Source organism: Amblyomma americanum, chromosome 11 (genome assembly GCF_052857255.1).
Source record: "Amblyomma americanum isolate KBUSLIRL-KWMA chromosome 11, ASM5285725v1, whole genome shotgun sequence".
Taxonomy (NCBI): Eukaryota; Metazoa; Arthropoda; class Arachnida; order Ixodida; family Ixodidae; genus Amblyomma; species Amblyomma americanum.
The window spans coordinates 9794241-9809510 of record NC_135507.1 but is presented as its reverse complement, the minus strand read 5'-3'; the positions used below and the strand labels follow the sequence as shown (position 1 = coordinate 9809510).

Below are 15270 nucleotides of genomic sequence, written 5' to 3'. Positions count from 1 at the left end.
GCTGGAATAACAAAGTATTCTCTACACAACATACTTGGCTCAGTACATCTTTCATGATGTTATTTTTGTCCTACGACTTTGCTAGCAGCAAAAGTTTAATTTACCACAATTTGCAATAAACTGTTCCCACCCGCAGAGGCAGTCCGGGACAGATTGGAATGACTAGCTCGGCTGTTGTGATGCACAGAAAGCACAGGCCACACACAGCATCAATTTTTGAAAGATCTTTTAATAAAATATTTACACTTTTCATTCTTTTTTTTAATCTGCCGTAGCATATTCCTTTTTTCACTTTTCTAGAAAAAAAATCAACTCTGTACACAGTGTTTTTCGGTTCCTTGCTGCATGCCTGTGAGCACGTGCACGTGACTGCCGGAGACCCTGAGCTTCTTTTGCTGTACCGCACCACGTATATTTCTCTTCTCTGCTCTCCATCTTTTATTCCTGTTGCATAGACCTTTGCAAGAAGGCGCTCTTTGCATGTCACCATGTTGCTCACTGGACTGTTGCGGGCACAACGCTAGTGTCGGCAAGCATAGAGCACGTGACCGTGCGAGCGGTATGCATGCGCTCACAATAGTCCAACGAGCATGTGTTTTCGCCATCCTGTGTGAACAGTGCAAAGGCCTATATGCATGCTTAGGAAACTGGGCAGAAAGGTGGAAAACAAACGTCGTAAAAACAGTGGTTGACGGGAACTGCCTATCACAAACAATAGTCGCTAAGACGGTTGCAGCAGCAACATGCAATTTGTAGAACAAAAAAACTACAGCCATGGTAGTGGTGGTGGAGAACTGCTGGCTCTAATATTGGAGTCTCATTTTTCTGTGCGTTCTGTATCCTACCTGGCTGGCAGCTGTGCGTCTAATGTTGCCCCCCAGACGAAATGTACGGATCTGTTCTCATTGTCCCAAGTGGCATTTTGGTTTACACTTCTGGGAATTTTTTGTAATTCAAACAAACCCTGCACTGGCTGTTGGAGGTTGTGGTTAAAAGAAGCAAATCCATCGCAATTGGTTACCACATTGCAACAAGCAAGGGGCACTGGGTACATACAGGACACAAAAGACTTAATATTCCACCTCTTGTGAAGATGGACTGTCCTGCGATTCCCGAGGCAATGTCCATTACAACTACCTATATCAGCCGTGTCATAGAGACCAATAATAATAATTGGTTTTTTTGGGGAAAGGAAATCGCGCAGTATCTGTCTCGTATATCCTTGGACACTTGAACCATGTTGGACACCTGAACAGTGCCGTAAAAGAAAGGGTGGAGGGAGTGAAGGAAGAAAGAGGTGCCGTAGTGGAGGGCTCCGGAATAATTTCGACCACCTGGGGATGTTTAACGTGCACTGACATGAACAGCACACGGGCGCCTTAGCGTTTTGCCTCCATGAAACGCGGCCGCAGCGGTCGGGTTCGAACCCGGGAACTCCAGATCAGTAGCCGAGCGCCCTCATAGAGACCAAAGGAATGACATCAGGTGTGAACGCCTAGAGTCTGTTTATGTCAGTGCTGATGCCATGCATCCAGCCAGATTCAGTCCCTCACGATGATGGTAATGCCCGAAAAATGAATTTTTGCCTCAACATAACTCTGCGCTTACAAGCTCAATATGGTATCGACATAGTTTCAAGTGTAGTAAAAGTTATTTTGTTGAAAATGGCATTGTTTTTCATCAAATGTCACAAAAGTAAGCATAAGCCCGCAAGTCTGCACACTACTGTCGCATACAACTTAGTCTGCAGTGAAACTCTCCCACATTCAGGACCACTGCACAGAATTCCTCAATGACAAAAAAAATGTTGACTTTTCTTGTTGCCTAAACAAGAAGCTAATCAAAAGAAGAAAAATTTAAGGTCCAGAATTTTGCTACCTGGCTTGTTTAATGTCAAACATTAGAAAGTTGATTTCTTTTCACTACTGTGATTGGCCAGCGGAATATACAGTATGGCACTGACTGTGGCCCAGAGTTGCCAACTGCCGTTAAAAAGATGCATCCTACTATAGCAAGCACTGTCAACCTGGCGCGAAGTTAAAAAAAAATGACACCACTGCAATAAAGGCGATGCAGAATAGCCTTATCTGACAAAGTTATGGATTATTTATATGAAAGTACAGTGTTTCGAATGAAATAAATACACCATTATATGCATGGAATGGGTGCATGATTCATGGCACAGCGAGTTGTGAACTCTGAACACGAACGGCATTAGGCTGAACCCCATTAGTGTTGATTTCTGAAGCACTATGACAGCATCAACACTTAATGCATAGGCACACAAAATCATTTCTTGAAGCCAATTGGTGCAGGTATTGGAACACAAGCCGACAACACTACATGGGTGATGGGATGGATGAAGAATCGACCATTTTAAAAAAGCCTTCTCGGAACGTACCACCAATTACAAATGTCAGCAAAACTTCAGGTTGTGCTGCAGATATTTGGAACTGAACAAAAGTCCCCCTACAATGCATAGATGTGTCTGGATACATTAAACAGGTGACAAACAAAATGTTGCAGTGCTGCCGTGTGTCATGCTAGCCTGATATAAAACTAATCGCTATCAATCCAACTACGCCCACTGCAGAACAAATGCCTCTTCCACTGACCGATTAAACTAGCCCCAATCTGTGGACATGCTATCCCAGCAAATCTCCTAAATCTCGTTTCCCCATTTGGCTCTCTACCAGCCCCACCTACTTTTCCCTTTTCTTGGAATCCATTGTGTTACTGTAACAAAGGGACCACCGGTTGTTTTTATATTACACGTCCCGTTCAAGATTAATTCTTTGTTTCGGTGAGGATATCATTACCTCAAGCTTGTTCTCCGAACCACAGTGCTCTCCTGTCTGCCTGCCCCACAAATAAGCAGAGACATAAATACAGGCTGGCCTCGAACAGTTCCATGCACATTGTTTTTGTCAAACCTGCCCCACAGTTCTACACCACCACACCGTGTCTACTTAGTTACTGGAGGCAGTGCCGTCGTATTCCACAGCGCATGATCAGTTTACAGAACTCTCCTTTTCTTCACCATTTACATCAAATCTATTTTTCGTCATCACTTTGTTTGAGCAGCGGTGAAAACCTAAATTCCATTCATTTGTCGCGGATGTGTGCTTGCGTATAAATATGTGCGACGGTTGTTGTATTTACACCTATACATGGGAAAATGTGCTGTTTCGCTGGCCTGCTTTCTTCTTTTTATACAATGCTGGCGCCAAACGAAACAGGGAAGGGGGACAACGACACTTCTCTTTATAGCTGAGGCACTGAAAAAAACTCGTGTCTCCCCGGATCTGCCCTCACCACATTATGAGGCTTTGTCCCCCCCTTGCTTTAAGTAGAAGATTGGAGGCTGCAAAAAGAAAGATAAAAAGGGAAAGAGGCCCCCAATTTGCATGTCTGGCTAAAAGGTAGCCAAAGTTTTGCATATTTGCCTAGGGTGAAAAACGCACCACGATACCACAAGACGGGAAAGAGCATCAACAAAGTACACACAAAAGGACCCCCTAAGTTCCACAAAGCAGAAGCATGAAGAAAATAAAAATAAAACGAGGCCTAACAAATCGGGCAGAAATCCTGAGTGCACATGTGAATAGGGCCTAAAACGTGCAGGATGCCTGCGCACAGAGAAGAACTATTCTTGCTGGTTTTGTTGCGAGCGGCATGACGTCGGCTAGAGCATATTCCCCTTCAATGTTCTGCTGCACTGTGCGTGGCGGCCCATCTTTTGAGAGTCTTCTGACCAAAAAGCTCGTAAGTCATGGCAAGAAGGCCAGGAAAAACACAAAACTGTGTTGGGGAAAGTCATGTGCGCATGACACGTGGCTGCGGGGGCTCACCACTTCCGGTAGGCGGCATAAAACTGTCCATCCCTTCAAGAATAAGGGAAACTAGGGAGGCGACACTCAGTAATCACGAAGGGGGGAAAAAAACCCCACAAAATTGTGCGACATATAAGGCATAAGAAGAAAAGGGCCTGGTGGGAGAATAAAAGACAATATAGACAATGCGGAGGAGAGGAAGAGGAGGAAGGACGTCAAATATCACGGTCGTGCTCTCACTTCAAACGCAAACCACGTGCACGCATTCACACGCACACGGGCATGCCCGGAAAGGAAAAAAAAAGGGTGAAAACGTCACTGGCGGGCCTCACGGAACGACGAGGAGAAGCCGCAAGAGACACTGCTGAGGTCACAACAAGATGCTCCTGACAGCTTCGTCTAAAACAGAGTCTGGCTGCGCGTCTCCTGTTGCATCGTCATAGTCCATGGGTTCTGGACCACCCCGCGCGGCTCCTTTAGAGTCCACACACAGGCCGTCGTCAGCAGCGCCCCGCCGAAAGTCCAAGATGCTGTTGATGGCACTCTGGACTTGGTCGTGCAACTCCACAGAGTCCTTGTCCTCATCCTCATCATCGTCACCAAAGTAGTGCGTCCGACCCAACGGGTCCCCCACCACCCCACTGCCGCTATCGTCGTCCAGGCCCTCGATGCCTGATAGGTCCAGCTCCGGGGCCCGTGGCTCGGCACTTTTGCAAGTCCAGTCCGGCACCGCCACCACCACGGGCGGCTGCTGCTGCTGTGGCCGCTTGAACTCTGCTGACGTTGGGAAGCGAGCAACCGGCGGCTCAAAGTCCGCCAGCTCGTGGGCGAACTCATCGTCCTCTTCACCGATGTCCTCCGACGGAGGAGACATGTCGAGCTCCTTGTGGATGCTCAGCACGAGGTCATCGTGCTCCGGCTGTGGTGGCGGTGGTGGCGTCATCGACATCTGGGGAGGCAGCGGTGGCGGAGGGGGCGGTTCCTCCTCCGCAACTGCCGCCATGATGTCGGTCTCGTGATGCTCTTCCTTGATTGAGCGCCGTTTCGCAGCCGGCTCCAATTCGCACCTATCGTCATCATCGTCAAGCCAGGAATCCGGGGGTTCCTTCTTCACTGGCCGGGGCGGCGGTAACAACGGACTCGACTCAAACGTCCACGCACTTTCTGGAACCTGAGGAAGTGGTGCCTCGATACCTGCATCTGCGCACCAACGGGAGTGAACAGCACAGAAATAGAATCCCTAGAAGAAGGAACGCTTTATTCAATCAAGCACATGCAAATGACCAAGGCAATGCCAGGGCGCAGTTGCTTGCACGTTTAAAAGGCAACTCGAAAGGTTTTCAGAGATTCAAGCATTCTAATGAAACTTTCACAGGAGCCTCTGTACGAGCAACTGGGCCCAGATGTAGATATGAGGAGGAAAGAGCACCAACAAAAGTGCATGCACCAGTGCACCTAGTGACGTGGAGTGCTGGACTCTTACCACATGCTTAGCTAGTAATGGTTATCAGGACCACTCACACAACACCACTAGCCACACCGCACTTCCACCAACCCAAGAGAACGCCGACCTCTCTAGCTTCGCATTTCTTGCCAATTCTATTTAGCCATTGTTGCTATCTGGACACTGCCGCTCCTCCCACAAAGGACTGCAAGGACAATTTTTTTTGTAGCTTCTCTATCTCTAAAGTGACAGCTGCAAACAAACTAGCTGGTTGGATGTTTGTGGTCAGTTTGTTTTCCCGATATTCATGCCCAATTCTATTTGAACATTTCGATATGTTCACACATCTTATAAGCTACACAATGCCATCTTTTGCAATGTAAGTGCCACCACTACAGGGAAGTTGCAAGAAATAGGAAAAGAAGAAAAAAGTAATGAGAAACGCTTACACTGTCCCTCCTCAGCTGCTCGTTTCTCATCAGCCAAGGCTTCCGTTTCATGCTCGAGAAAAAGCTTTTCCACCATAATCTGTTCAGCAGTTGAGCACTCTCTCTGCAAGAAAAGGCAATCGAAGAAAAAAAAGAAGAATGTTGCACGATGGCTCCGCTTTAGTAGATGTACACACTTACTTCTGGCACCACCTCATACAAGTTACTGTCAACTGTTCTTTGAGAAAAAAAAAAAAATGGTGAATGCTAAACAGTATAGTCAGCAATAACAATAGTGGCATGATGTAAGCAGTATGATGGTTTTGTTTACTCAGTGTTACCAAAAACGAGACAATCTGCAGAAAAAGTGTTAAGCCAATGACTGAAGCAAAAGAGTATTAAGGAAAAATCTTGCATAAATAGCAATGCTTTCAACCGTTTCTATTTCGTGTGGTACTGCATTGCAAAATATATGGAAATATATGGAACAGCATGCAAACGTCATCCACAGCTGTTCTACCTAAATGGTGGATTTAAGTTTCTTCAGTGTATCTTCATTGGGCGTGGCAAAGAGAAGGATTGGAGATAGATGTTTATCAGAAACAATGAGACTATCTACAAAACCATATCTGCTTCCAGAGCAAAGTCAAACAGCAGTACCTAAGGCCTACTAATTGAAACTGCTGGTCTATTTTGTTGATGACAGCAGGTCTAGATACAATAAAGTGTAAAATGAATGACCTCTAGCAGCACTGGCACAAACTTGAGAGAAATGGGTGGAGCTTGTCCGTAGGGTTGAGGACCAGTGAAGTGTTGAGTTTGTGTCAATGTTCATAGGTCAGTGCCCCCCCACCACACACACACAATATAACGCCTACGGGCGTGTTAGTACTGTGATCAAGAACTAAACAGAAGTGAATAACACAGCACGACTGGTCAACTTGCCTGCAGAGAGGGAATGGCTTACTGGACTCACAAGACAAAGTGCACGAACGATTATATAAGAGTCTGGAGACTTAATGAAACTGCTTTTGTACAGGTGGTGTCATGCCTCTGAGACTGTGGTCGAATGTTGCAACCTTAAAAGCTCGCATGTGACACAGTCTTTCTCAATGTTGGCCGTTACTAAAGTTGTAGTATTCATTAGTGTTAGCTTATGCTCACATGGACTCAGTAAGATGAGATACATTGGCCTTCCCCAGCTCGCTGCTTGATTCAATTGGCTGCAGTTGGGATTGTGTAAGAGCAGTCTTTGAGGCATCAGTGCCCCAAAGCAGAAGCCCAGGGGCGCAGAAACACATTGAAGTGAAGCAGAACCATAGCATATCCTGCTCATACTGATGTTGCTAGCTGTTGAAGGACTTGTAACGTAAACAAACTATATACAAACTAGCTTAACAAGAAGCTTTACTCACGACAACTCATGATGGGGTTGCTGCCGCTTTTTACTTGGCACTAACTGAAGCAGCTTTCTCCCTTCATACCACAGTAGGTTAGGCAACAAGTTTAAATCTGTGTGAACACTACCTTGCCATTTCATGACAACTGCTCGACAAATTTCAAATGGCTGGAGAAAGCCACCCAACATGAAAAGAGACACTTCGCCAGGCAGGGCACGTTAAAAAAGTTGCATGAGCACCAACTTGGGGCTGGGCTGGTGCAGGCAATCGAGTTTTGAAAAATGTTTCCTGTCCACAGTTTTGCACCACAATTTTAAGGGAAGCACCGAGTGAACTAAGGGTCGTCCCTTTGCTCAAGAGCCCATCAGGTGAAAGGCTCTCAATGCAGAAAGTTTGACCAACCATTCCTTCCAGCAGCATGAGGTAGTGGAACTTTTGATAGAGCTTCTGCCTCTCCTCCAGTAGGCGCTCGGAGACATCGGCAAACAGCTCGTCAGCTGTGGAAAGAATGCACAGCCACTCAGTCAGACGTCTGTTTGGCCATTACCAGCTAAACTCAATTGTATGGAGTCTCATGGTAACAAAAACTCACTCTTCTGCAGGTCCTCTTCCCTCGGTAGTCTTGAGTTGTAGACGTGGTACCGTAACAACCTCTGGCTCATGTCGCGCCGTGAAGAGAATGGGTTCTTGGTATCTGGAGCTATAGCACCATTCTGGTCTTCCAAGAGCCGTTGGTGAAACCTGCCACAAAAACAGGCAAACAAACAAAATGTCTTCATCACGTAAATGTTGCTGCAACGACTTGCTGCTTTAGGGCACCGATTCTTAAGCAGCAGTTGGGCCTCAATACACCAATGTATGAGATGGCCAGAGCTTGTTTTCTTTTTTGAGACTTTCATAAAATCAAGAGGTGAGCAGGCCTTCTGAGACTATAAGCATAAAATAGCAGGCATGGGGCCTTTTCCTCTCTTTGAAAAATGACGAACAAAAACGAAAGTGCATAAATATACTTTTGAACAGAAAACGAAACTTGCTCACTGTAGGACAGGTTTGGCTACAGTTCTCTTAATACTATAGTAGTTCAAGAATGTGACCATCAAAGGAGGACTTCCATCCAAAGGAGTCAACTGACTCTTGAAGTCATGGCTGACCTCCTTAGACCTGTTCGCGTAACAATGCACCGCAACGTCATGAACATTGGCTGACACCATTAGCTGGAGGGCCTCTTTTAAGGGACATGTGCCGCTTTGTTCAAGTTGTACCTGACTACAGAAACTGAGACAAACTGTCAACTTCTGCAAACTATTCCCAGAGGACCGTGAAAAATTGTTAAAATATGCCAGACAAAAAGAAAAGAAAGCAGCTAAGTGTACTAATCAACTGGAAACTTCACTGATAACTGCATAAGGCAAAATATTCCATTCAGAGATTTTGGATCTTTTTATGCATTCGCTGCACCAAGCTGTAGAATGTATGCAATTTTCGCTCTGTTTCTCTCCACCTTTCCTCGGTTTCAAGTGTATAGGCGGACTGGTAAGCGGCTGTAATCAGCTATGCCGGTTACTGCTGTCGCATTCATTGACAGTTAAAAATGATTAATCCCTGATAAAAGTGCATTTAAGGCGATCATCCACTTTCGGGGGTACCAAATGAATACCAAGGAGGATACACAGAAAGAACAGAAATTTAAAAAGAAGAAAAAAAATATCCAAGAATTTCTTTCTAATGATGGTGACAGTGAGAGGCCTCCCAGGGCCACTGCTGGCAACTTGTGTGCTGGCACCTTGATATCAGAACCACGAGTGCACACTATAGCAGTAGAGAAACACTGCAAACTTCCCATAGTCAATAGACAATGTCAGAAGATGCAAAACCCACAAGGGGAGTAACAACAAGGGGAGTAATTACTCCCTTTGAGGAAAGCTATACAGCTTTCCTCAAAGCGTAGCCGTATTTCTGCGCTTGGGTGGACGTCAAAGAGTAATTATTCCCTTACTACATACTCTGCCTTGGAGGTTTCCCCTAAACATTTGAACAAAGGAGCAGTTCCAGCATGAGGCAAAGACAAACAAATGAAAAATTTGAAAATAAGCAAATTGCACTTGAATTTACCAAAGATTCTGAAAAGAGATGTAAAAGATGTACTCACATCAGGGGCATAGCCAGGGGGGTGGCTTATGGGGCTTCAACCCCCCTCGAAATTTTTTCGTACTGTTATGCACCGCCGAAAACAACCACCGGCGCTGGAAATCATGCTGGATTTTGTCTAAAATGTCTTTTTCACACTCGAAAAGACATTTCGGCACGAACATTGTGAATTCGGGCTGGATTGCATGGCAATTAACACCCATGCACCTGGAGTCACATAATGCAAGGAGCCCCATCCAAAGTTTCAAGGGCATTTCGATGAGGAGCAGGCTCGTCGCGGCATCTCGCGGCGGCCGCGGTATCTACGGAACACATAGATTTCAATTCCGAAACTTTATAGATCTAAACTTCTCATAAACTTTGTCCTTTACATGACGAAGCAGCAAAACCAATGCAAGTAAAAAGCTCTGTTCCTTCAGGTCCATAAACGCGCAATTAGGAAAACGTAAGACTATTCATTAGCCTTTAAAACCGCAGAAAATTTTGCCGTTAATTGTAATAGTTAGCATCATGATCAAAGTTATCATGCGAATACGAAAATTACGAGGACATCATTAACCAATGTGACCGACCTTGCTCATTGAAAGCACGGCCGACACGGCATTTCCCAACAAAATCTCTCGGATGTTGGGTAGAGCAACTTGTCCCATCATGTGTGGCTTTAGTTTGCCCTTTCCCTTTCTTTTCTATAGATACCTGCTTTTACTTCTTTTCTGAGTCAGACCAATACCCTTCATTAAATTTCTGTGCGGAATGATTGCAGCCACTTTGCAGGCAGCTAAAATACACATTTTCGTATTGTTTTCTGCATTCTTCGCCTATTATTCTATCCATATGGTGCTGTCAAGGCCGCAGCATGGCCCAAATACTTATCAGCATTTCTGCGATCATAGTTTTATTTTTGCAGGATAGTCTGTCCTTCTATGCGTAAATGTTACTATCTGTGATTGCGCAACATGTTTATTTGGCTTGTTTGACATATTATATATAGCAACTTTAACTTAGGTATGTAGATTAGAGAATAGACGTATATTTAATTATCTTCTTTCCATGTTTTCTGTATCCATGCAGTGAACTTTATTTCCAGCGACGCTTTTTTGCCCTTTCTCAAGCTGCATCTCCGCATTTGTGATATTCCATTGCATCTTTGCATTTCTAATGTATATTTTGCAGAACTCCTGCTTTCTATATGTGCTCTCTGTTGCGAATATAACTTCGGTGCAATTACTTGCAATACCCGACTGGTGTAGCCGCAGCCGTGCAATGCACTGGAACGAAGGACAGCGTCACTGAGATTTTTTCCTGGCCATTGTATATGTACAAAATTGTAAACAGAGTTCTTGAATGACAAATACTTGTCCTCAACTTGATTATTCATATCAGAGACATGCACTACTTTGCTGGTTTCCAACTGATATAGTTCTAAAATTCTTGAGACTTTTTCTTTACTTACTAAATAGACAAAAAAGATGGAAGCATTGATATCAATTATTTCTGCCACAGTTTTTAGGACATGCGAATATATTCTTTCATGAAAAATACATATTTTGCTTGTCTTGACAGTGCGTAGCGTTCAATAATTTGTTTGCCGCATCTAATATGCAATATCATTGGCAATGCAGTTATGATTTATGTATTTGATCCCTCTACAAATTCTACAAGGAGGAGGCCACGCTGTGACATAAGCCCCCCCTTGAACAAAATTTCTGGCTACGCCACTGACTCCGTGAAAGCCTGAAGAAAGGTTTAAAATTCTGAAACACTTTCATCTCCCACAGAGCTTCAAACAAGCTGAAAGAGACACCTGCACCTCCTACAGAGCTTCCAAAGGGGTGTTAAAAGAGGCAGACCATCCCTGAAAACCTGAAAAGAGGTGTGCAAGAAGCACCTGCCCTCCGACAGCTCCAAGAGGGGTGTAAAGTAGGCACCCCCCTAAAGGCCTTGAAAGGAACATTTTAAATTTTTAAAGGGTGGCAAGAGGCAAAGGAATGCCACTGCAGAAACCATGTGGCCAAGTTTCACTTCAAAGGCCTATAGTCTGGCTGCCATTCCACATTTTCAGAAAACCCGCGCTGATGAATGGGTTGAAGTGCTGTCAAACGCCAATGAATCAGCAAGACGATTGATCAACAAGACCATGGACTGAAAGTGGTTGAGCTAAAACAGCATGCACAGGAGGTGATGCGGTGACCTGTGCGGGCAGAGTGCATCTCAGAGTGCATCTCACAACAAGCGTAGCCCACTTCCGAAAATAGTGCCGCCAATCTGGACTTACATGTGCATCCTCTGAACGCGGTCAGGAACTTTAGGCTTAACAACAACTGGCTTCGGTGGGGGAGGAACAGGTGGTGCTGGAGGCTGCAAAAAAAAAAGGTTGAAACACTTGGTAAGGGATTTTAAAACGATAAAACAAAAATATGCAGGAGCAAAAGCTCCTATTCCGAGTCGCTGCAAGCACGAACGGATGACTAGATAATGTCACTCCACAAAGCAGAGGTGACGGAGTTACATGTAGCGGCAGGGCCTGGTGGCAAAGAACACGGGCCGTACTCTGCGATACATGAAATATCCAAACAGACTGCCAGGCATGCTTTGAACAGATAGCGTATGCTTTAAACATCCCGTTTTGTGGCTCCTAATGATTAAATGTTATCATAAGAGATTGAACCAAGGCGCAAGAATGGCTGCTTCTTTAGCCAACAGGAGCCCTCATTTTGCAAGTGCATAACGGAAATCATACTGCGAAAAATAAGTGCCACAAACTGAACCCCACTAGTTCACTGCGATGACAAAATATTTTGGTTATTCCGCCGGACTGAACTCTTTTGGCAAAAGGCTAAGCGCTCACTTGTTCGGGCGGCGGAGGAAGGGGCTTTGGAGCGATGGGCTCCACTTTGCTCGGTAGGACAGGAACACTGGACTTTGCAGAACTACTGCTGCTGCCACCAGAGTTTTTGTTTGGAGGCTGCAAAAAAAAAACAAAAAAAAAACTGCTGTCATCACTTTCAATGCATTCAGACTAATTGCTCCAGAAAGTCAGTGCACACCATGGAAAAAAGCAGTTCCTTTTTTCCCACTGTCTGTCATGTGGTCAGGCAAGGTGACAACTTATTTAGATGCCTATTCATTTATCCCTTCAAGGTATAGAGAGACTGACAATATAGCAAACAAAAATAGATGCCCATTAGTGTTCTGATTGTGCAATAATAGTTAAAACATTGCAGATGCCTTGATGAAAGACAATGGCAGTGGCTAGTCTTGAGAGAAAGGTACTTCCATTTAGTGCAAGGTCCAAGGAATAGAAGATCAATGCAAGGATTTAGTACGACATGACAATGCTTTTGCACTGCTTTTTTTTTTTGTACTCCACTGAAACCACTTTGACCCGTATTGTCAATGACCCCGGAAGGTGAAATAAATATAAAAACAGTGTACAAGTGGGGATTACACTGCAAGATTTTTGTAAAGCCCACAAAAACGAAAAAAGCTGCACTGAGATGCAATGACAGGTGCAGGGCGTGGTGGTACAAGGCAACAACACGCACCGGCTTGTTGATGACGGACGGCACCTGCACCAGGATCTGCTTGGTCGTGCTGGGCGTCGCAATGATGTGGTTGCTCGGGTGCTGCAACCGCACCACCACAGGCTGTGGCCGGGTCTGTGGTGGTGAGCGCTGGTTGACTGCCGACACGCCGCTGGCCACTGGTGCCACCTGGGGGTGGTGGTGGTGGTGGAGATGGTGGTGGTGGTGAGCAGCATGGTGCAGTTGCTGTACAAACTTGCCGCTAACAGCCTGGTTAGGAACCTGCAAGCCGAATTCGCATTTGGATCCCCCAATTCGCTGGCTTCTGAGATTCAAGAATGGAAAGAGCCACCGTAATGCCTGCTTTGAACTGCATGGCACCAAAGAGAGGCTAGAACACAGCTCCAAGAGACACCAGCTTCACAATGCAGCACCATGCTTTTCAGGCTCGCAAAGCACACCACAGCGAGAGGAATTTTGCGACATTACTTGCTTATTCCTATCCTTGAGCTCTTTTTTCTCACCTTGAAGATGCAATTTTCATTCAGGTGGCCCCTCAAGTGCATCACTACCATAGAGATGACCGTAGAATGGGCCTAGTGGTTTGAGCATCAGCCTCATATATGGTAGGTGCAGGTTTCCAATCCACAGTGCCACCAGGTACTGGAACGGTTTTCCAATGGGTACAAGCCTCCACCTGGCCTGGTGCTTGGCTCCTTTGTCCAAATGCTTGAAACAATAGGGCTTCAACCCCTACTAAACCAGACCAAACACAGCAGCTATGGTACTCTCCAGCCCAGCTGCCACTATGCCAGTGAAATCAAATCTTCACTTCAATTACTACTACAGAGACCACCTAGAAGTGAGCTTTTTCTTAGCTGCGCAGAATTCAAAAATGAAAAGGTGACCTAATATCTGGCAATACACTGCCTTACTAGAAAACTATGCCCTGGAAGCAGGTGAGTTAACAGTGTTGAACATCATTATAGCACGAAGTACTCCAAAAATAACAAGCTGTTACTCTAACAGTCAAGTTCATGTGAAGCTAAGCTCGGTTACACAGTTAGTTACAGCAGCGATCAAGGCACCTTACAAGCAAGAGATGCAGTGAGAATATGCAAGCACACATGCTGCTATACACATCTCATGCACACTGCACTGGAGACTTACACGCACGTGGGAAGCCACAGTGACCACAGGGTGAGAAGCCACAGTGACCACGGGATGAGAAGCCACAGTGACCACGGGATGAGAAGCCACAGTGACCACAGGATGTGAAGCCACAGTGACCACAGGATGTGAAGCCACAGTGACCACAGGATGTGAAGCCAGGGGTGGTACAGTTATGTCAACTGTGCTTGCCACCATAATTGGCGCCGTCGACACCACTGGAGTGGTCGACACTAAGGGTGCACATGACACCGATGGTGCAGTAGATACCAGTGGTGCGGTCGATATTGTTGATGCCACTGGCGTGGTGGACACTAGGGGAGCATATGCCACCGTCGGCGTGGCCGATGCCAGTGGTGCAGTTGACACCAATGGGGCAGTTGACGTCAGTGGTGCGCTCGACACCAGAGATGCAGTTGACGTTGCCAACACAGGCGTGCTTGACATTGTTAGCAGAGGTACAACTGGCGCTGACAATGCACTGGAAATCTGCGATGCACTGGACACTAACGACCCTGCTGACAACCCTGATGCACCTGACACCAATGACCCAGTTGGCATCGATGGTGTGCACGACACTATTGGCATGTTTGACACCAGAGGCGCAGTTGGCACCGGTGGCATGCTAGCCGCCAGGGGTGTGGTTGTTACTGGCACCATGCTTGATGCTGACGGCGCAGCTGACACCAGAGGTACACTTGGTGTCAATGGTGCGGTGGACAATGGCGGCATGCTCGGCACCAGCGGTACACCTGATACTGGTGGCACACTTGATGACAGTGGCACGCTTGGTACTGGTGGCACACTCGATGAGAGCGCTGGTGTGGTTGACACCAGTGGTACGCTCAGCGCCGATGCAGAAGAGCAAGGAGCGGAGGAACAGGTAGAAGCAGCACAAGCAGCGCTTGTCGTGGTTGATGCAGCGGCTACGACTCGCAGCGGTCCTTGCTGCTGCAGTTGGCAAGCCAGCAGAGAGAAGGCAAAGGACAGGGGAGGGGGAAGGGAGTAAGAGAGCGAGAAGCCGAAGGTTAGAAGCAGGCGATGTTTCCTCCACCCGGCGGCAGCAAAGAGTGCTCGGGTGGAAGTTAACAGTGTTGCGCAAAAAGCAGCAGCAGTTGCTTTAGTAAAACGAAGGCTAGCAAAGCCCCACGCTCTAGCAGCCTGGCTACAAACTAAGTGCTTCAGTGTACCACTTTAACAGGCCATTTGAGTTTAACTAGCCAACGTCAGCCGCAGCTGGTGCAAAAGAAGAACCCCCATTTCATGTGTGCTTTGTATATTCCTTCGGGTCTTTGAAGTCAAGCAAGTTTTTCTCAACTGGCT

The 15270-nt window shown here is 46.2% G+C and overlaps 1 protein-coding gene across 4 annotated transcripts in view; it reads right to left on the bottom strand.

Moving 5' to 3' along the window:
- Positions 1-209: 209 nt before the first annotated feature.
- The window catches only part of LOC144111172 (uncharacterized), a 41579-nt gene continuing 26518 nt past the window's right edge, over positions 210-15270 (bottom strand). For 2 of the 4 annotated variants that reach the window (XM_077644337.1, XM_077644339.1), the window contains 8 exons: positions 13948-14898; positions 12799-13059; positions 12102-12218; positions 11529-11611; positions 7698-7846; positions 7508-7602; positions 5727-5829; positions 210-5033 (listed from right to left, as the gene is read on the bottom strand). In XM_077644337.1, coding sequence (XP_077500463.1) covers positions 4204-5033; positions 5727-5829; positions 7508-7602; positions 7698-7846; positions 11529-11611; positions 12102-12218; positions 12799-13059; positions 13948-14898 — 2589 coding nt within the window. In that variant the 3' untranslated portion in view covers positions 210-4203. The remainder of the gene's footprint in view (positions 5034-5726; positions 5830-7507; positions 7603-7697; positions 7847-11528; positions 11612-12101; positions 12219-12798; positions 13060-13947; positions 14899-15270) is intronic. The other 2 variants (XM_077644338.1, XM_077644340.1) reach the window with 2 other exon arrangements.